At 35.8% G+C, this 27,835-nt stretch overlaps 2 protein-coding genes across 35 annotated transcripts in view; both read right to left on the reverse strand.

Moving 5' to 3' along the window:
• LOC111428609 (collagen alpha chain CG42342) overlaps positions 1–27,835 on the reverse strand; it is a 54,315-nt gene that overhangs the window by 15,657 nt on the left and 10,823 nt on the right. The gene's annotated exons all lie outside the window — the stretch shown is intronic.
• Positions 20,429–22,202, reverse strand: LOC139431584 (uncharacterized). Its single transcript, XM_071199536.1, has 4 exons — positions 21,144–22,202; positions 20,781–21,085; positions 20,631–20,722; positions 20,429–20,573 (listed from the first exon to the last, which is right to left on the reverse strand). The coding sequence occupies exons 1-4, from the start codon at positions 21,205–21,207 to the stop codon at positions 20,456–20,458; spliced, it is 579 nt and encodes a 192-aa protein (XP_071055637.1). The 5' UTR covers positions 21,208–22,202; the 3' UTR covers positions 20,429–20,455.

Here is a 27,835-nt window from a genome sequence, read left to right on the forward strand (position 1 = left end):
GAAGACATTATAAGCACTGATACTGCTATCAATGCCGTCAGATTTGGCGGTATCACTATCAGTGATTAATGCTCGATACCAGATTGTACTGCCTGAGCGGCAGTCCTGGTTCGAAAATGAAAATTCTCTCGTTCGGGCAGACATTTGCTTGTACACAGATGGATCAAAAACGCCTGAAGGGGTAGGAGCAGGAGTATACTGCCAGACACCTCGAATTAAGCAAGCCTACAGCCTGGGTACGTACTGTACTGTATTCCAGGCGGAAGTATTTGCTATTGACATGGGTGCTAAAATCCTTCTTGAAAGAGAGGTGAAGAACATGACGATACGAATTTTCTCAGACAGTCAAGCCGCTCTCCAGGCGCTGCAAGCCGTGAAAACGGTGTCGGCTCTGGTTAATGATTGTAAGAGAACATTAAACGCACTGAGTTGTGATAACAGAGTCTCTCTGATCTGGGTCCGGGGTCACTCTAGGGTTGCTGGCAATGAAGCGGCAGATAAGCTAGCACGACATGGCAGTGCTGAAGCGTTTGTGGGACCGGAACCAGCAGTTGGTGTATCATTTGCGATGGCCAAATATAGGATTGGACTGTGGGCTGAAGAGAGACTTCGCCTACTGTGGACCAGTTCTCCTGGAATGAGACCCGGGAATATTTTAGGACTTGCCCGTAGTAGCATAAAAGTTCTAATGGGTGTTTTTACTGGGCACTGCCGATTAAAAGCACACCTCAACTTGTTGGGTTTAGCCGACGATGTTGAATGCTGACTATGTGCGGAGGAAGCAGAGACGGTTGAGCATGTTTTATGCCACTGCCCTGCCGTTAACCGTATCAGATTCTCGATTTTTGGGTCGCAGTTTATCTCCTCAAAAGATCTGAATGACCTTTCGCCGAGCAAGGTATTAATGTTCGTTAAGAGCATTGGACTGCACGGTGAAATTTGATAACGATGTCTATCGGGGTACAATAGATCCTTAGGGTCGCGGTGCAAGGTTGGTTGGTCCGCCTACTCGATATGTATTCTATGTAATGTAATGTAATGTATATTATTACATTATCTTTCATTCCAATGATGTTGGTTATAAACACTGCCCAGATGATTGCAACTTTAGGGAAATTTCATTACCTTTCTTCTGAAGTCAATATTTCTTAAAACTCTATCTTATGTTAATATGAAAAGCATTTAATAGGATCATTTTGAATATCTTAACCCCCCTATTTTTCTTCTCAACCACCCACTCACTCAGGACATAAACCGCACACGATCCCCAGAATCTCTTCACGTGTGCTATGTTCATCTCCATGCGTGCCCTTTTCAATATTTCATAAGGTCGACGCCAAGGCAGGTGGTGTAGGTCTAAAACGGTCGTTCCAAAGATCGTTTTATGGGGTCGAATTGTCATACATATATGCAATACCGCCAGCGCATGCAATAAAGTAGCTTAAATTTATCTTTATGTAAAAAAAAAACGAAATCAAAATCGTTTTATTTGTTTTTCTTTTCTCATTTTTTACCCCTTAAGGGCTTTCCTCCAATTTGTATTTTAATGATCTATTTAAAAGGAGAACAAAATGTCCAAAGCATTGATCGAAATAATTTAAATAAAAAATGGGAATACGAACGAGGTTCAATCAATATTTATTTACTCGCGAGGGTTGTTTTTATTATTTATAGCGTTTCCCCTGGTTCCACATCAATCAAATTCTTTTCCACACATCGCTTTTTGTTTCCGCTTTTTGTACGTGACGTGTTTAATTATTTATGGGGGGGTTCAAAAACATAGATTTCGGTAAAACGTTTTTCTCTTCCAAATTAAGATCTATTCTCCTTCAAATCCCCCCCGATGTATTTAGTGAAACATTTATATGCACCCCTTTTAGATCGAAACTTTGCACCCGTGTTTATCATGCAAATAGACACTGTCGGTTAACCAACCCTCGGGCGTAAATTTCAAATACACACCCCCTTAAAGAGTAAAGATTAAAAGAAAATTATTGAGGATTTCTTTGTGAACAATTTATTTCCTTTAGAAAAACTTTTTCAAAGCAATGTTTTTGACATCATTAGATTTTTTCATCTCTTTTAAAACTTTAATAACTTTTATAAAACTCGAGTTAGTTATCTATCCAGTTATCCATCTAGTTACAAAAATGTGATTTTTCAAAGAACCCAATTACCCCTCTTTTTTCTCTTAACTTTTTCCTCTTCGTATTACCTCTTCGTGACCGGATGTTCGTGTTCATTTGAAAATAGATAATCTAAACATCCCACGTGTGCAAGAAAATGAATGAACGAGGAGGAGGAACCAAGTTGAACCACAATGGTGATCAATAATTAGTATTTTACAAACTGTGTGCGCACTGATTTACGGCCGCGATGGTTGTAACGCGGAGCCGCGGGTCGTTTGTCTTCCGGTGTCACTTCGGCACCCTCCGGGGAAGATTTAAGACCGCTTCTTCAACGACGGATATAACTTCAAAGATACTCGAAATGAAAAAGTTACGTGATTAATTGGAAGCGAATTTAAAAAAATAAAAAGAAGATGTTTTAGTTATTCTAATTAACCATCTAGTACGCGTGTTTACAAGATTTTTGAAGATGTCATCAAGGGTCCAAAAGCTTTCTAATGATTTCCATAGTCATCAAAAGTTAACCAAGCATTTGTAAGGTTTTCGGTGTATTATCAAAAATTGTCTAAACGCCTCCTGGACATTTATAAAAACTTCAAGAAGATTTTTGAAGGAGTCATCAACGCTTTTTAATGATTTCCATAGTCATCAAAAGTTGTTTAAACACTTTCTGGCCAATTATAAAGATTGCCAGAATATCATTAAAGACGTCAAAATGTCTTTCTAAAGATGCCAAGTTAATCGAGCATTTGTAAGGTTTTCGGTGTATTATCAAAAATTGTCTAAACACCTCCTGGACATTTATAAAAACTTCAAGTGGACTTCAAGAAGATTTTTGAAGATGTCATCAAGGGTCCTGACGCTTTCTAATGATTTCCATAGTCATCAAAAGTTATTTAAACCCTTTCTGGACAATTATAAAATGTCTTTTTAAAAATGCCAAGTCAATCGAGCATTTGTAAGGTGTTCCATAACTATCAAAAATATACATCTAACTGACAATCGTGCTGGATAAATCATTTGAGAAGTCAAATTTTGACATATGTATGTAAATAAATTTAAAAAAAAAATAAAAATGGGTTAATTATTTGTATTAATAAAATAAATCCTAACATGGACGTTTTAATAACGGTTTTAAATCATCATAGAACGGAGTTGGGAGCTTTTGCTGGAGCTTTAACGATAATGCAATACTTTGGTGGTTTATCGACCTGTTACTACGTCCAGTTGGACGAAGATTTTCGCTTGCCAAACTCGATATTTATCGGAAATCTGATCGTAACTGCACTAACGGCGATTTACGCGACGCTGATCGACGACCCGTTATTGGTGGTTGTGAACTTGATTTACGTTACGATCGACGTCTTCTGCATCCTAATCTATTGGTACAACTCGAAAGATCGATGGCGAGACACTTATTTGCCGATGATCCAAGCCACAGCCGTTATCCTTCTCTTTTACTTTTACAAAATATACGAAACGGAAGACAAAGTGATGTTTCGATACGGAATCGCGCTGAATTTAGTAACGACGTTAACGTTGCTACATCCGACCAAGGAATTGGAACAGGTCATCAAAGATAGATCTTCGCCTAGAATCGATATGCCTATTGTTCTGATGACGACTACAACTTACGGTTTATGGTTGTTGTATTGCCTCGCGGTTCACGATTTATGGATTTTTACGCAAAATCTGCAATGGTTTGTAATGTGTTTATTGCAAATATTACTTTGTAAGGTTTACCCACAGCTTCGTAGAAGAGATAACGCGGTTGGAACATCGGAAATATACTAAGTTGTATAAGAAAATAAAAAATTAATAACACAATTTAAATTTTTGTATCAAAATATCTTATTGCGTGACGCCGACCCAATTTTCGTGATTCCCCCAACACAAAATTACACCGGCATTAAGACGTAAATCGTTGACGTGATTGTTAAAACCAGTTCCTTACGTGTAATTACTCGATGCAGGTGGTCCGAGAGCTTCTTATAAGAAGAAGAAAAGTTTTCTGCCTTATTGCTCAATCCCTCTTGATCCTCTCGCATCGGATATTGTTGATATTAACATCAATTTAATAGGAGATTTTAATTGGACCACACGCACAAACAACAAAATCATTGCTCTATTATAAACTCGTTGTTTTAGCTTGAGGATGAATTAGGTTAATTTATAAAAGAATCATATTAAAATTGGAAATTGAATGAAAATGAAATGAATGGAAACAAGTTACAATTGCTCTATTTGCGGAAACAGTTGTGTTTCATATTTCGATTGTTTCAAAAACACTTCAATTGTTTACGAAACGTTTCAGTTAAAATTACAAAGACAGAGAAAGAGAGAGACGGTTTGTTTATATGTTTATTCAATATGGCTCAAACGTTATTCTGAAACGCAGGAAACGTTTATGTAGCATTTTAAAAAGTTATATATTATAAAAGTCGTATATCTTCTTATTTATAAATATCACGTAGATTTTTTTTAAAGCCTTCAGATTGAACCTCTCACTATTTTAGTTCTTTTATCTCTAAGCTTACGGGAAACGGTTTATTTGAACAATCCGGTGAAAAGTTTTTTAAAGCCAACGCGACAAAGTAGGATGGAGCAAAAAAGGAGGAAACGTTGGGGGTTCGAAAAACTTCCCCAATGGGGGAGAAGAGGCTGTCGTCTCTTTTCTCTTCTCGCGGAGATAAATTTGGCGTGAAACTCGACGGACGAGGGTTGCATTTTCTTTACGGTGCAATCCGCCAAGGGAGGATTAAAAGAAACGAAACGAACACAAAAAAAACTTAATTAATAACAACTCCATAGAACTGAAAAAGTTTTACTTCTACTTTCTCTAAAAGAAAAGAAAAGAAACGAGGAGAATTTTAATGAATCGATTTTTATTTTTTGATAACATTTCAAAATTCCTCGACACATTTTCGTACAAAATTGTTAATTGTTGGGTTAATTAGGGCCTCGAAATGAAAAGGGAGCGCACTAAAAGCCCCTTATTGTGCTTTCAAGGTGCACTTAGTTCAAATTAGTAGAACCTTTATGCTTTCAATTATCAACATTTATTATGCACGAAATCGTTTCTTAAAAAAATTATAATGTAAACCAAAACAATTTTTCCCCCTTTAAAAAATAAAGTTAGAAATACGCACGAAATGGTTTAAATAAATGTTTTCGTATGTCCTGAAGGAGTAGGAGGGTAAAAAAGACCTCGACGAAGCGTTTCCCACGTCCGTCACGGAATATCAAATGACGAAAAATGCCGCCAGGATAAATTCCGTTCTCCATACATTCTCCGTACAAACAGAGAGAGTTCGAAAACGAGAGAGGGTGGTGACCAACGAGCCATGGCAAAGTAAACAAGAACGCAAATAACTGCCTCTATCGAATATACTATAAAGAAAGAGAAGGAGAAATCGTATATGGAAATATGGGAATTGAAAATTGAAAATCTTGTTATTCGATTGTAAGCAAAAAAAAATGTTCACTTTGACTCGATGACATGAATTAAGGGAAGTGGAGAAGAACATCGCCTTCAGTTCCAATTAAGAAACTCGACGAATAATTGAATCTCGTTTCCTACGCAATTGTATCTTCGTTCCACCTTGGTTCTGGTGAAGACGAGGACTTTGCCGAGAAAGAGACTCTTGACAGTTTAATAGCTCGACTCCCTCACGCAATTATCTTTAACCGACACATTCTCGCACATAAGCGACATTACTCGAGGGCACACTTTTTTTCAAAATTAAGAAACTAATTTTATTTTTATAAATCTACTTAAATAAGTATTTCTTTAGTTTTACTTTGTACGTAGGTTGAAACGAGTCACATTATGCCCATTTTCTCGCCGTTATTTGTCACGTAACCTAATGTATTCCGGCGCAGAAACAGAAATTCCATGTTGCCCACGTTTCCTTTTACAAAAACGAAATGGCGATAAAATCGGCCCGAAGTAAGAAGAAGAAGAAGAAGAAGACGGCGACTCGGTTCGAAGCCGATGTCCCATTCTTCTTTCCAACCAGATAACGGTCCTCCATCTCTTTGGGACCACCTTTCTTCTTCCTTTTCATCCTCATTCGAAAAAAAAACATACAAAAGGAAAGCTCTGCTTTTACATCTTCTAATATTGTGATGAAATCGTGAAATCTTTTTCTGTACCGTACGTGGAAAAAGGTCAAATGGGAAAAGGATTAAATCTCCGACGATTACCCAATCCATTTCCTAGCAAATCGAAAGAAAAAAACCAATTCCATTTACGGGGGAAGTAATTTCCGGTCAGATTAAGATAGATCTATGTGATTTTCAAATCAAATTGGCTTACAAATTTTCGTTTTTAACTTAATTTTATTTACAAAATTTATATTCCTGAATCACGCACCCACTCACGTCTCGTTTTAAACTCGTTCTAACGAGTCGGTACACGTCGTAATTCAGGTCGACGATGGTAAATAAACCGCGAACTTGATAGTTATTACCGTGACCTTTCCGTTTTGCTTCTATTTTATTTACAAACGACTCACGTAGGCAAAGTATACCAGCTAAAGCACGACACCACCTTAAGATTTCCAGTTTGTCGTGACCAAACACCGTGTACTATGTATATACTTGACAATAAAAAGAACAAAGAAACTATTATCCTTAGCTTATTTTTTGGAAGTTAAAAAATCGTACAAAACATTATTTTTGTGTTACAAATTTTTGAAATAATCGTTGACTTTGATATTACGTGAAATTAAGTTCTCAACATGTGAAGGTGTTTATTTATTTTGGAGTGTCTAGTTAAATCATGGTTAACATATTGAATATGAGAAGCTGGGCAAGCCGAATATCCTTTATTGGGCTGACGAATTACATCATTCTGTTGCTGCTCCCCATTAGAGAGATGTTAGGGATGATTTTCATAGATATCAAGGAGAACCTTGATATATGATGGAGAAGATATTGAGTGAGGCAGTGACAATATGAGTAAATAATGGAGGCGACGTTAAAAGATGTTAGGGATGATAATTGGTGATGTTAGGACATCGATAAATGATGGAGACGACCCTAAAAGATGCTAGGAAAAAGTGTAGATATGTTGAAAGTTGTCGCAAACAATGTTGTTCAAGACCAGGGAAGTTATTGAAAGAAATCAGGGATAATGTAGATATAGATATAAAGGAGAATATTAATAAATGATAGAAAAGATCTTGAAAACTCCAGAATAATGTTGAGAGATGTTAGGGACAGAGTTAAAGTATACAATATAACAATATATTATATCTTATCTATGGATAATATTGTAGAGATGATTAAGAAGATATTGAGCGAAAGAGTGAATAATAAAACGTCATTGAGAGATGTCAGGGATGATAATTTGTTGAGATTAGGTTTATAAAAACGTGCCATAAAAACATCCCTAAATCTTAAACACAACTACACAACTTGATTTATCACATAAATTACAACACCTTCCCCTATAATTAATCTGACATCGCAAAACAAACATCACTGCATTACAAATTACAACAATCCCTCGAAATGCACCAGCTGCGATCTCACAGCTAAATGAAAATCAATCTGGAGTAGTATTCGAATATTAACTAAGAAATGGTGCTTATATCAAATTAATAAGACTTCCAATTTTATTAGATGTATAAATCGTTTTTTGAATTACAAAAAAATGTAATTTAGTGATAATAGATATTAAGAGATGGCGTTTCTTGAAATAATTTTTAATTTCACAAAAAAATTATAACAAAAAATCCAAGCATACATTTTTTTAATTAAATCTAATCAAATTCCAACAATCTCTTCGTCGTTAGTTTTAGATTATGGTATACAGGAAGAGCTGTCTCCGCCAATTAAATACATCCTGCGGTTACGTTATACAATACATACGTCTCTCTAGTACAAATACAACGGGGGCAATTACTTTATCAGTACAATCAATTCTTCCCATCATCAAAAGTTTCGCCGTGGTGGTGCCGTTGCGAAATAGACGGAACAACGTTGCGTTTAAAGTTTTAAGGTTGTCGACCTTTTTTTTTACATTTTAAGATAAAAGATTTTCTAATCATCATCGTCCACAGAATACGATGATAAAACTCGAATCAAATCTATCGAGACGTATTTTTCGGCGATCATTTGAGTTAGGCATATCGTTAAAAATTGTAAATTTAACAAAAACATCCATTCGTCTTCGATTGCAATGGCGTAAATTAACCATAAAACGTAAATTAATGTTACTTGTAACACGTTTTCCGGGTCAATTCTTAAAATAAAGTGTTGTTTAATATCATATTCCAATTTACGAGCCGGTTTTATTAAAGTGACCATATTGAAAATGTTTAAACCCAAACCGCAACGGAAACGTTTTTCTTCTCGTTCTAATTTAACCATTTCACATAATCCGTAAAAAATTAAAACGACCACCAAAGCTTCGATGAATGAAATCAAAACGTTTTCAAGAAAACATTCAATTCTTCGATTTAGCCGTAGATTTGCAGGGGAGTAATAATAATACCAATAAGTAAGGATACAAGCTGAATCTATCGCGGCGTAAATAACATTTACTGTTGCCAATAAAACATCAAGAATTAAAGAGGCGTAAATTCCGTTTAAAATTACAGTCGATAAATTGATTACGAATATGCTTTTCGGTATTTTCAAACAAAAACTTGCGTCGTACACATAATAAGATGTTGATAAAACGTTGAAATATCTTACAATTGATATTGCACCAGCAACAGCTCCAACGTGCGTTTTATTGTCTTCTAAAGCAGTTTTAATGCTTAACATTTTTATTTTTTATACATGTGGTGACATAAATGACATTTCATAAATGTTGAACTTTCAAAAAAGTTTTTGGAACGAAACAGAAACGGTAAAATTTAACGTTCTTTTCCAAGTGGGGGAGGGGGTTGACTGTTACGATTCTCGTTCTCTGGTAACGTTTACTGCTCCGGAATTCGAGACGATACCTACCACTTTAATGGTATCACCCCTATCAGATTCTACAAACTAAAACCGTCCCATTCTAACAAGATTTACGGATTATTGTGATATTAACTTCATTATACAGTTGCTGCAAAGCATAGTGGTTAAAAAAAACATGTTTTGAATAATTTAGATTAAGTCTTAAGTGGTCTTACTACCTTTAGGGTAAAGTGTACACACAACAGTTTATCGCAAAACTTGTACTACGCAGGTGGTCTTAAGACTTCGCTCTTAACTCTTAAGTCTCTCTTACAAATCGTAATTCACGTCAGTTCGTACGTCAGAAAACTTGATAACTACCGCCTCGAATACATTAAATTATCTTTGAGAATGTTAGTTTAAAATAAAATAAATGGAGAGAGTATATTGAGTAATTTTAATAAATCAAATTAAGTTAGCATGAAATAAAAAATTACTCGACATTGATCGACGATAAATTATAAAATGATTTAAATACATCCTTTACCTTCCAATATATGCAATTACACAGTCCAATCCGGAGGACTGCAATAATAATAATAACGCTGAGTAACAATTAAAACTAGAACTAACACTAGACCTAGAACTAGAAAGTTTCGGGTTTAGTACATTGCATTTTAAGTGAAATTCACTGTATATTTAACCCATATGGGTCATAACTTCAGATATTTGCGGAACAACTAAAACTGGAACTGTTGGATTAGATCTTCAAAAATCTTCTTGAAGCCTTCTAAATATCTAGGAGACATTTATACATTTTTTGATAATTATGAAACAATTTAGAAATACTTCGAATATCGTTAGAAAGCTTCAAGAGACTTTTTGACGTCTTCAAAAATCTTCTGGCAAGCTTTATAATAGTCCAGAAAGCGTTTAAACCCTTTTGATGACTATGGAAATCATTAGAAAGCTTTTGGACACTTGATGACATCTTCAAAAATCTTAATCGTGTTTAGTCTTCAGACGCACGGCTAAACCTAAATGTTTCTAATTCTAGGTTTAGTTCAATTATCTTCTCTTCAATTATCTTTGAGAATGTTGGTTTAAAATAAAATAAATGGAGAGAATATATTAAATAATTTTAATGAATCAAATTAAGTTAGCCTGAAGATGAGACGTCAAAAATAAAAAAAGTCCTCGACGTAGATCGCCGATAAATCACAAAATGATTTAAACACATCCTTAATTCAATCCCGTTTCTGTTGCGTGTGGGATTTACGATTCTATTGATTTACGATGACCAACTGAAGGAGCAACGGCAACATCACCACAACCGGTAGGAGGAGGAGTCCACAACCATAGAAGAAGCAACTTTATCGTTTTCATCTTCTTTTAAGTTAAAAGAGTTTATATCTTCATATCTTTTCAACAACTTCCTCCAAAAAGTCTGTATTTTTCCAGCTGGGGTTTCTCTATTTTTCTTTTCAACTTGTATTCGCTCACGGTATTGATATGAAATTGAATTGAATTGTTGATAAAATTGAAACCACTGAAAAAAACTTCTTTCTTTTATTCTTTTTTTGGTTTATTTTCTTTTCGTTCCAATGATAATAAATGTTAAAAGTAACACCAGACTTTTACGATCTTCGGGTTAATTAAGATCGCTACGATTTTATAGGGGCGATAATCTATTAAATTCCTTTTATATTCCACCTTTATTTTATTTTAGTGATACATATAGTGAATTTATTCAATTTATAATTAGATATCGTTTCTTATTTTCAATGAAATCTTAAATAGAACGATGAATATCGTTCAAACCGGCGACGACAAGTTTTCGTTTTTTGGCAACGGTCCAAATTCGCTCAATAAACAGAATAATTTGTCTTGAACCTCCCACTTTTCCCCGACCTGCCTCGGTTAAGGGGAGCAAGCAATAAAATAAGGTGTAAATCAACTTCTTGTGCTGGTTATTTTCGAAGCAAGTCTCTTAATCTCAAGCTTAAAACGAATTTGTCGTCTGTTTATTTACACATTTTTTTTATTTCTTTGCTAATTTTAACGAAAATTTTTGATCTCTCACGATAATATATCTTGAGGGTGGTTTGAAAAACGACAAAAGAGGGAGAAAAGAATATCTTTGTTGAAGGAGAAGTTCTTGGGGGAGCTATAATTGGAAAGAGCCGCACCGCGTGCATGTTTTATAAACGAACCTCCCCGATTCGGATGTAAAATTCATGCGGTTGCCAAAGTTTTCCTACATATTTAACGCGAGTTGCTCTTCTTCTTCGTGACGAAAATCCGGGTTCCTTTATGGCTTGTAGAAAACCTGTCATCGCTTTCATAAATTTCACGATAGAAGAGATAGCGCACTCTAATAAATTGGAAATGATTCAACTATTCACCTTTTCATTTCAACCAAATCTCAAAAGTTAAAATCTCAACTCTTTCTATACATTTTTTTAGTTATTGTTGAAATTGATGAAAAGAAATTGAAAAAATATTAAATAATTCCTATAAATTAGATTGTGTTAAATAGGGTTGATATTGAATTTAAAATTTAAGTAACAAGAAGTGGGACTTCGGGTTTTCCAGACTTACCACAACACACAAATGCATTCGATATTCATTGAAGAATGAATAATTTGATTAAATGTTGGATATTGAAACACACGGTTGTTCACCTGCTTTGTTCCATATAACGAAGTTTCCACGCATATATAAACATGATTAATTTGTAGTAATACAAAAAAAAGGTAACATTTCAGATCATGTGACAGGATAAAAAAGTTAGGTTATCTTTCCATCAAAACTTCGCTGATTAATTCGCAGCAATAAAATCACTTTACACTATCTTAAATCACTAAAAATAACTAATTTGATTCGTTAAAAAATGATTGAGATGGTATTTCGGGTTCAATTAATCTTTCTTTCCATAAAAGTCTTTAAAAAAAATTTTGAATGTAAAAAAAACGGTTATGAACTGTCAGAAATACGATTAAATATGGTTGAATCCGATAGATGGCGTAAGTAATTATTTAAAAAAGGATTTCTCTTGAAAAGATAATTTAAATCTTTGAAAAAATGATTTAGATTAGTTTTCAGGTTTAATTAATCTTTTTTTTTCATAAAATTCGTTAAAAAAAAAAGTTTGAATGTAAAAAAAAAGGTTATGAACTGTCAAAAATACGATTAAATATAGTTGAATCCGCTAGATGGGGCGAGTAATTATTTAAAAAAAGATTTTTTTTTGAAAATTAAATTTAAATCACAAATATCATATTATCATCAAGTTAATCTCAACTTGGAATTGTTATTGTTCTAGTTTTTTTTATAATTCTCGGTAATTTGTCTTAACAACGACAAATTACATCGTTTTAGACGTACTTCTTTAATAAATCAAAAAGACACCGACCAATTTCGACGTGAAGCAAATCCCACTCGGTCGCATTTTAGAAATTAATGAGCATAAAATGAGAAGAGGAAAGTGTCGCCGTCTGGAAGACACGAACTGTTACATTCCTTTCGATTTACTCTCTCTTTTTCGGTCTTTCAGGGTGCGATGATTCAATTAAACGGTCCATTAAAAGCTCGATGGCGACGATAAGTCGACGGATATTTTAGAAAATTCTTTAGAAACGAATTCTCGAAACGTTTTCCTTTTTTTTTTCGCGACATTCGATCCTTGAGTGTTAACGTGCGAGTTATTTGCATTTTACAAGACTCTTTATCTTGAATCGTGGTGGAACGTGTTCATTTACAGTTATATACGAATAAGAATTTACTTTATTTTTTTTAATGTTAAGAATTGAAGCGTAGAAGGAAACGCGCTTTAAGCTTTTATTAAATTCTCTAGGACGTTATCGGCTCTACTTGAAAACTTCAAACGCATTACAGTTCAACAAGTACTTCCTTATAATGGAGCAAGCCTTTGAATAATTTCGCTTCGTTTGCCAGATGGATTTCGTCCGGGAGAAAATCAAAATCGGAGATTGCTTTTCCGTAAATCTTTTTTGCCTTAAAGTTCCTTCCCATCACCACTTTTTCCTCTTTACAAGTTGAAGCATTCCGAAGACAGATGCGTTCATTCAACATCTTTGTTAGTTTTCATTAAACACTTAAATAAACAAACAATTTAGATTCGAACGGAAACGATTCGAAGAAAATTTTTTAAAAAGAATGAAACAATTACTGCTTCACAATACTAAATTGAAATTGAGTGGAGATGAAGTAAAATGGAGAGAGAGGAAAAAAGGGGGAGAGTTGGTGAAGAGGACGAGAGGCGGCAGAGTTCATTCTTGAATTCCCCTGAAGGACGTGCTGCAATTAACGTGAGGGGCACTTTGGAGTTGTCGCGGCGAGACGAAAGCTTTAAAAAACCGACTTAAAAGGGTTTCAAAACAGCTTCAAAAAGGGACTCGAAAGAAGACTAGAAAAGAAACTCGAAAATGACTTTAAAAAATGGGCTTAGAAAAAAATCCAATCCTTATTTCCATACGTCACAATCCATGAGTAATTGCAAATTGGATATTTCTTGGGAAGATTCCGACCATAAATTATAAGAAATAACAATTTACCTTTCCAAAGAAATTTACCTTTCCCTTTGCAAATACGATTTTACGTTCTTCAAGAAAATATGTTAGTCACAAAAACATAAAATTTTGTATTAAATGTTAATTAAATGGAAACCAATTTTAGGTTCAAGACAACAAAGAGCAAATTACTCGGTTCGTCGAACAGTTAATAACGCGATTACTTGCGTGCATAAAGACGATTATTAACGTTGAATTTAATTGGGAAACACGTTATCTTATTTCAACACCCTAAAAAGCAAATAAAAAAGATAAAAAGAAATAATTCTTGTTCTCAAGGTGTCCGAAGGATTTCCACCCTTCTTATCACGTAATTTGACTTTCAAATCCCCCACGTAATCCTTAACAGCTTTTCCACTCTCGAAAAAGACGTTTGATAATACTAATAAATCGACAGATACAATCAATTAGCTTAGGGTAATCTTAGTTTATTTAGATTTTGCGCGTGGGCGCGAGAATAATGATTATTACGTGGATGAAAGAAATATTGATAAAAAAATAAAAACAAATTTTGTGGAATGTCGCTGAGAGCTTTTCGAGGTTGTTGATAATTAGATTAACTCCTCTGACGATAGAGCGACGTGTCTTGGGCCGTTTGCCCAAGTTTAATTAGATCCGGTCCAAGTTCGTAAATCGCCCCAGAAACGCAACTTGGACCGTTGCCGTTAATGCAAGAAGCCAAGTTTATCGTTTACAGAGTCGAGGATGGTTAGAATGTGTCAGATTGTGGGTTTCAGTTAAAATGATAGACACTAAAACTAATTATTGTCTTAAACATCATCATTTTAACTTTAAATTATGATGTAAATTCTTAGTTTTTTACATACAATCGGCTTTAACACAGCTGTTATTACTCTGTCAACATTTTCAGTATTTTACAGCATTTTTTTCTGCTACAAGGTGAGTTTCCTTCATCCAATCCTTTGATCCTCATCTCAGTTATGCCATTTTCTAAGCTACCTAACTTATATTAACTTTGCTTCTAATTACGCAATGAATTCCTCAATAAGTCTTTTAATTTATTTTAAAAAATGTTGAGTACTTCTGCACTAAAAAAAGGTTGCACTAAAATATGGAAGTAGTGAAGAATTCAGAATTTCTCCATCCTGATATAAACTCAACCGAATCCTATCCCAACCCAACCCGAACCTATCTCAACCCAACCGCAACCCAACCCCACTTAAACATAATGTTTTAAATGAATTTTAAATCAATGCGATATCTCAATTGGTTCTTGAGATACGAATTTTTTAAGTTTGACAATATAACCTCTTACACCATGCAGAGGTGACTTCAAAAAATCATAACATAAATATTTATAGCAGTTAAGAAATAATTTTTGCTGTGTTGAATTTGGCTTAAGTCTGCTTTAAAATGAATTTTATTTCAACGCGTTATCTTAATTTGTTCTTGAGATACGAATGTTTAAAGAGTAACAAATTTGACCTCTCAAATTATGAATATTTAGCAAAGATGAATTCAAAAAAACATAACTTAAATATTTGTGGGAATTAAAAAGTAATTTTTGGTGTGCTAAGCCTTCATTAAAGTTGTTTTGAAATGTTGGCAATTTCATTAAAATAACTCAATTAGTTTTTGAGATAAACATGTTTAAAGTTTGGCAATAATAACAAACTAGAAATCTTATTGGTGATTAGAGGTCCGATTCTAACGTCCACAATGATAGCGAAGGAGGAAGATTTTAATGTAGGAGTGAGAATACTTCCTAAATTCCCAACAAGAACCAACTCAGCAACCCAAAGATGAATTATAACAGCAAAAACGTCCACAGTTACTCAAGTACAGCTCAGTTGTTGCTAAGATTTGTCCGCAAATGCCACAAAAAGAAGAAAAGCAAGAAGTAGGACACTTGAACGAAGGAAATCGACTAATAGAAGATCCCAACATTGAAAAAATCTCCAGGTAGAAGGAGGTCACCTGATAGTAGGAGAATTTCCAAGAGAAGATGAACAGCTGAAAGCAAAGAAGTGCGAATCAACGGAGCATGGCCTTGAAAGGAGAAGATCGTGATGATAAAGTAGTAATTCAACTCCAACCCTACCAAACTTAATTACATCTCTACATAAGCTATTTCAGATTATACTGACAATATCTAATTAATTACTTCATTTTTTTACAAAGAAGTATCCATTACAAATATTAACGCGTACAAAGCATGTTAAGCTGTTCACTTTCCATTATAAAATGCAAATAGGAAAAAGTTCAAACGAAAAAAATCGCATCGAATTTTATTCATTCATTTGATTTGTGCAATTTAAAGTTGGAAGATGAAAAAAGCAGTTCTACGATTATTTTTATAGCGCCAACACGTTTAAGAAAACGTCCCCCCGAGGAATTGGAAAAGTTATTTCCACTCCTCAGAATTACAGCTTTGGGAAACATAGATTTCTGCTGAACGCAAGATTTACACGTTGCAGCTGGCAGGATGAAGAAGAGAATGTGCAAGAGGAGGAAATTATATGTATGTGATATGGTTATTTCATCATCTCAATTTTTATACCTAAAACTTTTAGGTTTAATTTTTTCTTTTCCTTTCTAAAATAAGAATTTATCGCGAGCACTGGGGATAATTACGTTATCCATTTTTTTTTGCTTCTTTCGCGGTGGGATCGGTAAAGAAAAAGAGAGAGAGACGAGTAAACCAATACGTTGCAACGATCCGTGCATTAACCAGATTGCGATCTCTCGAAATGTTTATTTATGGCGGCTAATAACACTCAGTAAGTCTCAATTACGTTATACTCAGCTGCTACAGCAATTATAATACGGTTTTAACTTTAATTTCAAATTTTAAATATACAAATATACTTGTTAATGAAATAGGAAAGTAAGTTTGAATTTTATGATCCCCCTGTATAATTGGCCATCCACAATAGGGTTTTAATTAAAAGAGCAATTGCCACGGTCGATATTTCTTTTACGAAACCACGAGACGTGAAGATTAATTAACTCGATATTGGGTCAGCCTTTCCAACTTGCTTTGTCTTTTATCGAAGAAACGTTAATAATAAACGATTTCTCATTTGTTAACATAAATTAATGAACATTCTTGTTATCCCCCGGGTTGAATTATTGGAATATCCCCCATCTTCCAAAAGGAGAAGCATAAAACCTCGAGTTTATTATCAACCCTCTTAGAAACATTCCGTTGAGAAAATTTTAGTACAAAATTAAATTTGACCCTGTAATTTGACTGGTGTGAAGTTATCCATAAATCCCAGCAATAAACTTAAAACATTAATAATTCCGTAACCAATACGATTTGGGTAACCAAATTTCACACACAGGTCACTCTTACCCTCAAGAACAGCTAACCACCCCCATTTGGTAAAAAAAAAATTTTTCAACCCTCACCCCCGAAAAAGGGATGTTTTCGCCCTGATGGGCACCTTCGAATTAAACGAAATTCTACCACATAATAGAACACACTTCTAAGTATTTTTATCAATTTTCAAAACACCGTAAGCCCTAACGGTTTTCGAGAAAAAAAATCAGTATTATAAACCGCGGATGGGACTTTAGGGGTGAATTTGACCCCGTTGGGCACCTCCAAAATTGACGAAATTTTAGGATGATTTAGAGGATGCCTTTAGCGATTGAAATCAACCATCCAAACACCGTAATGTATTACGGTTTCCGAGAAAAAAAATCTGTTATTAGACACTATCGGTATACAGCTCGGCGCGGACTTTGGGGGTGAATTTGACCCCGTTGGGCACCTCCAAAATTGACGAAATTTTAGGATGATTTAGAGGATGCCTTTAGCGATTGAAATCAACCATCCAAACACCGTAATGTATTACGGTTTCGGAGAAAAAAAATGTGTTATTAGACACTATAGGTATACAGCGCGGCGCGGACTTTGGGGGTGAATTTGACCCCGTTGGGCACCTCCAAAATTGACGAAATTTTAGGATGATTTAGAGGATGCCTTTAGCGATTGAAATCAACCATCCAAACACCGTAATGTATTACTGTTTCCGAGAAAAAAAATGTGTTATTAGACACAATAGGTATACAGCGGGGCGCGGAATTTGGGGGTGAATTTGACCCCGTTGGGCACCTCCAAAATTGACGAAATTTTAGGATGATTTAGAGGATGCCTTTAGCGATTGAAATCAACCATCCAAACACCGTAATGTATTACGGTTTCGGAGAAAAAAAATGTGTCATTAGACACTATAGGTATACAGCGCGGCGCGGACTTTGGGGGTGAATTTGACCCCGTTGGGCACCTCCAAAATTGACGAAATTTTAGGATGATTTAGAGGATGCCTTTAGCGATTGAAATCAACCATCCAAACACCGTAATGTATTACGGTTTCGGAGAAAAAAAATGTGTCATTAGACACTATAGGTATACAGCGCGGCGCGGACTTTGGGGGTGAATTTGACCCAGTTGGGCACCTCCAAAATTGACGAAATTTTAGGATGATTTAGAGGATGTCTTTAGCGATTGAAATCAACCATCCAAACACCGTAATGTATTACGGTTTCCGAGAAAAAAAATCTGTTATTAGACACTATCGGTATACAGCGCGGCGCGGACTTTGGGGGTGAATTTGACCCCGTTGGGCACCTCCAAAATTGACGAAATTTTAGGATGATTTAGAGGATGCCTTTAGCGATTGAAATCAACCATCCAAACACCGTAATGTATTACGGTTTCGGAGAAAAAAAATGTGTTATTAGACACAATAGGTATACAGCGTGGCGCGGACTTTGGGGGTGAATTTGACCCCGTTGGGCACCTCCAAAATTGACGAAATTTTAGGATGATTTAGAGGATGCCTTTAGCGATTGAAATCAACCATCCAAACACCGTAATGTATTACTGTTTCCGAGAAAAAAAATGTGTTATTAGACACAATAGGTATACAGCGGGGCGCGGACTTTGGGGGTGAATTTGACCCCGTTGGGCACCTCCAAAATTGACGAAATTTTAGGATGATTTAGAGGATGCCTTTAGCGATTGAAATCAACCATCCAAACACCGTAATGTATTACGGTTTCGGAGAAAAAAAATGTGTTATTAGACACAATAGGTATACAGCGTGGCGCGGACTTTGGGGGTGAATTTGACCCCGTTGGGCACCTCCAAAATTGACGAAATTTTAGGATGATTTAGAGGATGCCTTTAGCGATTGAAATCAACCATCCAAACACCGTAATGTATTACTGTTTCCGAGAAAAAAAATGTGTTATTAGACACAATAGGTATACAGCGGGGCGCGGACTTTGGGGGTGAATTTGACCCCGTTGGGCACCTCCAAAATTGACGAAATTTTAGGATGATTTAGAGGATGCCTTTAGCGATTGAAATCAACCATCCAAACACCGTAATGTATTACGGTTTCGGAGAAAAAAAATGTGTCATTAGACACTATAGGTATACAGCGCGGCGCGGACTTTGGGGGTGAATTTGACCCAGTTGGGCACCTCCAAAATTGACGAAATTTTAGGATGATTTAGAGGATGTCTTTAGCGATTGAAATCAACCATCCAAACACCGTAATGTATTACGGTTTCCGAGAAAAAAAATCTGTTATTAGACACTATCGGTATACAGCGCGGCGCGGACTTTGGGGGTGAATTTGACCCCGTTGGGCACCTCCAAAATTGACGAAATTTTAGGATGATTTAGAGGATGCCTTTAGCGATTGAAATCAACCATCCAAACACCGTAATGTATTACTGTTTCCGAGAAAAAAAATGTGTTATTAGACACAATAGGTATACAGCGTGGCGCGGACTTTGGGGGTGAATTTGACCCCGTTGGGCACCTCCAAAATTGACGAAATTTTAGGATGATTTAGAGGATGCCTTTAGCGATTGAAATCAACCATCCAAACACCGTAATGTATTACGGTTTCGGAGAAAAAAAATGTGTCATTAGACACTATAGGTATACAGCGCGGCGCGGACTTTGGGGGTGAATTTGACCCAGTTGGGCACCTCCAAAATTGACGAAATTTTAGGATGATTTAGAGGATGTCTTTAGCGATTGAAATCAACCATCCAAACACCGTAATGTATTACGGTTTCCGAGAAAAAAAATCTGTTATTAGACACTATCGGTATACAGCGCGGCGCGGACTTTGGGGGTGAATTTGACCCCGTTGGGCACCTCCAAAATTGACGAAATTTTAGGATGATTTAGAGGATGCCTTTAGCGATTGAAATCAACCATCCAAACACCGTAATGTATTACGGTTTCGGAGAAAAAAAATGTGTTATTAGACACTATAGGTATACAGCGCGGCGCGGACTTTGGGGGTGAATTTGACCCCGTTGGGCACCTCCAAAATTGACGAAATTTTAGGATGATTTAGAGGATGCCTTTAGCGATTGAAATCAACCATCCAAACACCGTAATGTATTACGGTTTCGGAGAAAAAAAATGTGTTATTAGACACTATAGGTATACAGCGCGGCGCGGACTTTGGGGGTGAATTTGACCCCGTTGGGCCCCTCCAAAATTGACGAAATTTTAGGATGATTTAGAGGATGCCTTTAGCGATTGAAATCAACCATCCAAACACCGTAATGTATTACTGTTTCCGAGAAAAAAAATGTGTTATTAGACACAATAGGTATACAGCGGGGCGCGGACTTTGGGGGTGAATTTGACCCCGTTGGGCACCTCCAAAATTGACGAAATTTTAGGATGATTTAGAGGATGCCTTTAGCGATTGAAATCAACCATCCAAACACCGTAATGTATTACGGTTTCCGAGATTGTCTGAAATTTTAGGATGATTTGGAGAGTGGATTTTTGATAGAAAAAAAAACTTTTGATAAAGAATGAAATTTATTATATTAATGGTCTGTTTTACTTATAATTAAATTGTGTAATGGATTGAGAATATTATTATAATTAGTTGCTACCGCGTTCCAAACCGCTTCCAATCCTTGTTCATTTAAGTGAATGCCATCCCTGTGTAGAAATTTGTATTAAACACATAAGAAAAGAAAAATTTTCACGTTGTGTTACCCTTCCATCATGTTTCTGTTAACAATTGCTTCAATGTCGGTACAATTGATTTGCTTTTCAGCACAAAACCGTCGAATGTAATGATTGATTTCCTATAAAGGCATAGAGAGTATTTATTTATAGCATGACATAGAAATTATAATATCTTACGTTCACAGACTCGAAGTTTTTGCAGGGAGGAATTGTGCAAATTTGTATTCCTTTAGGATTTAAGGAAAGAAGGAAGCGGAAGAGGTGAGAATATTGGGACTTTAGTTGGGATGGTGATGTTTTGTGGAGTATATCGTTAGTTCCTATCATTATAACGATATGTCGTTCAACAATATCTCCACAAAACCAAGGGGAACATGTTTTTGGAATACACTTTGCGCGCCGCAAAAGTTTTAGTATTGTTTGACCGCCTACTGCTAAGTCGAGGAAATATTTTCCGTTGCTTGTCCGTTTTGATTGTCGTCCTAAAAATATATACCATTAGTAGGAATTAACTTCATATCTGTTAAAACAAATACTTACTTTGTATAGTACGTAGCATTCGGCAAAAATTACTATCGCCCAAAAACAGTAATTTCGTCGGCATCTTCGCTGGTCACTGGTTTTAACAAGAGATAAGCAGAACAACTGATCTCTGCAATAGCTGAGGAACCTTTATATATTATTAAGTTCTTACCTGTGTTACAGTAATATCGATGGCTATGATTGGTCAAAGCCGGTGTAAGTGTACTTACAATGCACTAACTCGTAAGCCACGTACCTGCTTAAGTGACCTTTTTACTGAAAAGAAGTTAAAAAGGAATTCCCTGTACATTTATTAACATCAAAAATAAGTTTCTGAATATCGCTATTTCTTTATTAACTTCGCGCTTCTAAATGAAGACGTCGTTACCTCGCCAAATATTAATATATATATATTATATATTTAATTAAATATAACTATATTTGTAATTTATAATTTATATTATATATAAATATAATAACTTATTTATACACAATATATTATATACACAAAAATATTAACGAAAATATCGAAGCAGATTGATTCTAAAAAGAACCGATAAAATATCCATAAAGCGCGAACTACAGCAAAATATATCAACTAGTGATCTCCGTCCCCAATAGAATAGTTTAAGCACATTTATAAGTTTACTCCTCACCCTTCTGGCAAAATCTAAAAAAAAACAAAGGCGCTCTAAAACAACGCCGAATAAGTCGGCAACTATTTTCCCGGAATGCACTTATAATGCAAAAAATATGGACATATTTTTTCCTTAATACCTGCGCCTTTTGTAACTGCACGTGGCGGAGTTCTTACCCTTTGTCAGTAACGACTAAAAGCACATAAAACTACAAAATGCCTTTCTTAACAAAATTTATTTTTTCCATGAAATATTAAGAGTTTCGCAGTTTTCATAATCTATTAAAATCGCTAAAGGCACCTGCTATCTGGTCTACATACGTGTACAATTTAATAACAAATTTTTTTCTCTGAAGCCGTTAAGGGTTACGGTGTCTTGACGGTCGATTTAAATCGCTAAAGGCATCCTCTAAATCATCCTAAAATTTCATCAATTTTGGAGGTGCCCAACGGGGTCAAATTCACCCCCAAAGTCCGCGCCGCGCTGTATACCTATAGTGTCTAATAACAGATTTTTTTTCTCGGAAACCGTAATACATTACGGTGTTTGGATGGTTGATTTCAATCGCTAAAGGCATCCTCTAAATCATCCTAAAATTTCGTCAATTTTGGAGGTGCCCAACGGGGTCAAATTCACCCCCAAAGTCCGCGCCGCGCTGTATACCTATAGTGTCTAATAACAGATTTTTTTTCTCGGAAACCGTAATACATTACGGTGTTTGGATGGTTGATTTCAATCGCTAAAGGCATCCTCTAAATCATCCTAAAATTTCATCAATTTTGGAGGTGCCCAACGGGGTCAAATTCACCCCCAAAGTCCGCGCCGCGCTGTATACCTATAGTGTCTAATAACAGATTTTTTTTCTCGGAAACCGTAATACATTACGGTGTTTGGATGGTTGATTTCAATCGCTAAAGGCATCCTCTAAATCATCCTAAAATTTCGTCAATTTTGGAGGTGCCCAACGGGGTCAAATTCACCCCCAAAGTCCGCGCCGCGCTGTATACCTATAGTGTCTAATAACAGATTTTTTTTCTCGGAAACCGTAATACATTACGGTGTTTGGATGGTTGATTTCAATCGCTAAAGGCATCCTCTAAATCATCCTAAAATTTCATCAATTTTGGAGGTGCCCAACGGGGTCAAATTCACCCCCAAAGTCCGCGCCGCGCTGTATACCTATAGTGTCTAATAACAGATTTTTTTTCTCGGAAACCGTAATACATTACGGTGTTTGGATGGTTGATTTCAATCGCTAAAGGCATCCTCTAAATCATCCTAAAATTTCGTCAATTTTGGAGGTGCCCAACGGGGTCAAATTCACCCCCAAAGTCCGCGCCGCGCTGTATACCTATAGTGTCTAAAAACAGATTTTTTTTCTCGGAAACCGTAATACATTACGGTGTTTGGATGGTTGATTTCAATCGCTAAAGGCATCCTCTAAATCATCCTAAAATTTCGTCAATTTTGGAGGTGCCCAACGGGGTCAAATTCACCCCCAAAGTCCGCGCCGCGCTGTATACCTATAGTGTCTAATAACAGATTTTTTTTCTCGGAAACCGTAATACATTACGGTGTTTGGATGGTTGATTTCAATCGCTAAAGGCATCCTCTAAATCATCCTAAAATTTCATCAATTTTGGAGGTGCCCAACGGGGTCAAATTCACCCCCAAAGTCCGCGCCGCGCTGTATACCTATAGTGTCTAATAACAATTTTTTTTTCTCGGAAACCGTTATACCTTACGGTGTTTGGATGGTCGATTTAAATCGCTAAAAGCATCCTCTAAATCATCCTAAAATTTCATCAATTTTGGAGGTGCCCAACGGGGTCAAATTCACCCCCAAAGTCCGCGCCGCGCTGTATACCTATAGTGTCTAATAACAATTTTTTTTTCTCGGAAACCGTTATACCTTACGGTGTTTGGATGGTCGATTTAAATCGCTAAAGGCATCCTCTAAATCATCCTAAAATTTCATCAATTTTGGAGGTGCCCAACGGGGTCAAATTCACCCCCAAAGTCCGCGCCGCGCTGTATACCTATAGTGTCTAATAACAATTTTTTTTTCTCGGAAACCGTTATACCTTACGGTGTTTGGATGGTCGATTTAAATCGCTAAAGGCATCCTCTAAATCATCCTAAAATTTCATCAATTTTGGAGGTGCCCAACGGGGTCAAATTCACCCCTAAAGTCCCATCCGCGGTTTATAAGAATGATTTTTTTTCTCGAAAACCGTTAAGGCTTACGGTGTTTTGAAAATTGATAAAAATACTTAGAACTGTGTTCTATTATGTGGTAGAATTTGGTTTAATTCGAAGGTGCCCATCAGGGCGAAAACATCCCTTTTTCGGGGGTGGGGGTTGAAACAAATTTTTTTTACCAAATGGGGGTGGTAAGCTGTTCTTGAGGGTAAGAGTGACCTCTGTGTGAAATTTGGTTACCCAAATCGTATTAGTTACGGAATTATTAATGTTTTAAGTTTATTGCTGGGATTTATGGATAACTTCACACCAGTTGTAATTTGATTTAGGTATTAAAATTATTAAACTACAATTAAAATTTAACGACAACCCAGTTTTTAATTAGATATGATGGTTCGTCATAGAAAAGGATAACGAAATCGAGTGTAAGGAAAATCAATAACGCAACAACGGTTCTACTGCTATGCGTTTCGCCATCATCATCCGCAACCGAATCCGTTTTATAAACAAAACGATATTGTGTTTTAGCATCTGTTATACCGCGAACGAATTAAAACCCGATTTTGGTTCCAACATGCCTATTTACACTTCTACACCCGGGTTCAAAAACACCACATCAAACACGTTCAAAATCGACACGGTAATAAACATTTCGAGTCATCAACCATAATATTTGCCATATATGTATACAAACACAAAACTAATTAACCTTACGTTTGTTTAGTGAAAATAAATATTTATACGATTTTGTACTACTACATGTAATGTAAAAGAAATTGCAATCATTAAAATTCTTGTTTGTTCCCTCTTTTCCGTAAACAAATCGGGTGCTATTACGGGGGTTGTCGGTTGGGAGGTGGTGGGTTCGATGAAGCGAATTAACACGCCGTGAACGTGGCGTGGAGTCAGAAACGAGGCGGCCGTAATCGATGGATTTAATCAGCGTTTGTCTGGCGCCAGGCCGGGGAACCCCCTCCGCGGCTTCTCTCGGACACCGTACGAAATTGTTGTTCATCATCGTCGTAAATTAGGTGCGGTACTGCGCGAGAGAATCGACCCAACCCTACAATTGTTATGCTGCCTCCATCCGTATATACCCTACTATTGACAACCCGACAATTCCAACCCATTCCGACCTCTTGATGATTCGAGTGCAAGCCGCTTTTACCATACGTGGGTGCTAAATTACACTTTTTAGTATAATGACTTTATTTTAACGCAAAAACAAGTTGGGTTGGCTAGAAAACTATAATAAATTGGCCAAGATTATAGTCAATATTTTAATTATTAAGATGTTATATTACTAAATATCAAATCAATTCTTCCTTCTTTGAACACAACCGTCATTGGAGCTGTTTTCTTTGAAATTCGTCGAATATCGTTGTTTGCGCCCCCATCATCTCTGGTATGTTGGTATTTCACATTCGAACTAGTTTAGTCTTGCCAGCTGCTCTTCTCCAAGAATCCATTTCAACTACCAGCAGTCGGTTCTCTATTTGTTTATTTAATTGCCAGGTTTCGCATCCGTACAGCGCCACGAGGATGAAAATAGTGGAATATATATAGTTATTTTCTTTTTTTGAGATCTTTTTTGGCTAAAGGAAGGAGTTTATGGCTTTTGTTATGTTTTTGTCCCGTTGTAGTCAGCTTCGTATTTTTACTTCACATCTTCCACTGTTTTCCATCTTAGTTCCAAGGTAAGTGTACTCTTCGCATCCTTAATTAAGATGTTAACATTTAGCACCAGATTCTTTGCTTCTTCGCCCACGCTAAGATACTGTGTTTTTGCTACATTCTTAACCAAGCCCCACCGATCGTATATTTCGATTAATTTTCTTACAAGTTCTACGCACATCCCTCTACATTTCTTTCTCCATTCTTCAAGAGCAATCTGCACATATATGTTGAATAATAAAGGTGACAGTGTGCATCCTTGTCAGAAGCTTTTGGTGATGTTGAAGCTTTCTGATATTTGTTCACCCTTTCTTCCAAGCCTCTGGAGTTTCTTCGCCAGTCGCAAAGTCTTGAAAGATATCTGTCAATATTTGCCTTGTTGTTTTTCATTGCGTTCAGTGCATTTTTTACCTGATCTGCTTTTATTTCTACCGCAGGGTCTTCTTCTGAAGTTTGTGTTATGAACTAAGGTCTTTGTTCTATCAATTGGCTTCCATAATGTTTTTTTCCAAACTGATACAGGTATGAGTGATATGTTTAATTTTTCATATTAGTTAGTTTTATTTTTCAGGCTATTTTATGTAGTAACCTTTTATTTAAATAAAATTGGAACAATATTTAGTTATTGATGTTTTGATTTTTAAATTTTTGGTTATAAATATTTTATTTGTTGACCTGCTATAAATAAATCGTAGCGAGATGAACTGGAAAATTGAAATACGTCCAACTCTAAATCGAGAAACGTATCGAATGCAATTCCTCAAGATAGAAATTCAACAAAGTAATCTTAGGAAAATGTTTTAGGCGTGATCCGTGGGAGTAAAACTGACATAAACTCACATACAACTAGATACCGAGTAGAAAATAAGTATAAAGATCGGAATAAATAAATAACCATGCGTAATCGACCGGTAAATCTTAACAAATGTCGTATCCGGACCATTTATGCGTCATTACGTCCAAATAAAGATACCGGTAAAGCCGGATTAAACGCCTTATAGCCTCTCTATACGCTCCGTATTTGCGAACCCTATTCAACAAACCGATTCGCCAATCTTATTCAGAGTCCGTATTGAACTGTGTATTCGAGTGTATTAAATTGTAATAAACCCTACCCTACGTTCTTAATACGTATTAAAAAGACAGGAGGAATGTCTTTATACTCTACCGACCATAAAACTCAATAAAATCTCGATCTTATTGTGTTCTATTAAACTTTAAGTGGTTCGATACTCCACTATAAAAGATTTTTTTTTGAAGTGGTATCCTCTTCATTGTGCCACTTTTTGCCAGCTAAAAAATCGATTTAAACGAAACCATTTGTAAATTTTTTGTCATCACGTTTGGTGGAAAATACACAAGGGACACACGTCGTTTAAACATTATTACATTGTTCCACAGAATAGAAACCGTTAGGTTACATACCGAAACGTCAGCAGAAGCTCGGCGAACTAGACTAAACGCGATGATAAGAGTTGTGTTGGAGGTCGGTGACCAAATTACATTCTAAAAATCTTGTTGAAATTTAAAATTAAATTTTGTTTAAACAAAAATGTTTTAGATTAAATTTGCTTTAAAATGTTTCTCATTTTATCATGATATCTCAATTCGTTTTTGAGACATGATTTTTTTAAGGATCTGTATTGAAAATTTATATAAAACGTGCAGAGTTGGGTTTACGAAATCATAACAATGAAGTATATGGAAAATAAGAAAATTATTTGTGGTACACTAATTCTATATTAAATTTACATTAAAATGCTTGTTGTTTCATCCTGATATCTCAATTCGTTCTTGAGATGTGATTTATTTAAATTTCTGTACAGGGTGTCCAAATTTCGATGGGTTTGCAGGGTATCTCAGTTATTATGAAAGATAGAAAGTTGCGGCTTTCGCGAACCTGAGCTACTTTTTTGTGAAACTTACAATGGCGCAAACCAAATTTTCATAGCCCTCGTCGTTTTTTATATACAGGGAGTGTTTCAAAATTTACGATTTTCTGACACCTCCTGTATCTCGGCTATCCGTAAACGTAAAAGCGGGTTCTAATACATTTTTTCACGTAGAATCCAATGGTGCACGTAGAATTTTTCTAGTCGTCACGGTTTTTGAGTTATATAGAGTTAAGTATTTTAGAAGTTGAGTATTCAGTATTTGAGTTGTATTTATAACTCAAAAACCGTAATGACTAGAAAA

Source organism: Onthophagus taurus, chromosome 10 (genome assembly GCF_036711975.1).
Source record: "Onthophagus taurus isolate NC chromosome 10, IU_Otau_3.0, whole genome shotgun sequence".
Lineage (NCBI taxonomy): Eukaryota > Metazoa > Arthropoda > Insecta > Coleoptera > Scarabaeidae > Onthophagus > Onthophagus taurus.

Excerpts from the sequence above, each read along its gene's own strand:
- LOC139431584 (XM_071199536.1), bottom strand. The coding sequence starts at position 21,207 with ATGCCGACGAAATTACTGTTTTTGGGCGATAGTAATTTTTGCCGAATG. Across the intron at positions 21,086-21,143 it reads AATGCTACGTACTATACAAA|GACGACAATCAAAACGGACA; the intron begins GTAAGTATTTGT and ends ATATATTTTTAG. Across the intron at positions 20,723-20,780 it reads AAAACTTCGAGTCTGTGAAC|GAAATCAATCATTACATTCG; the intron begins GTAAGATATTAT and ends ATGCCTTTATAG.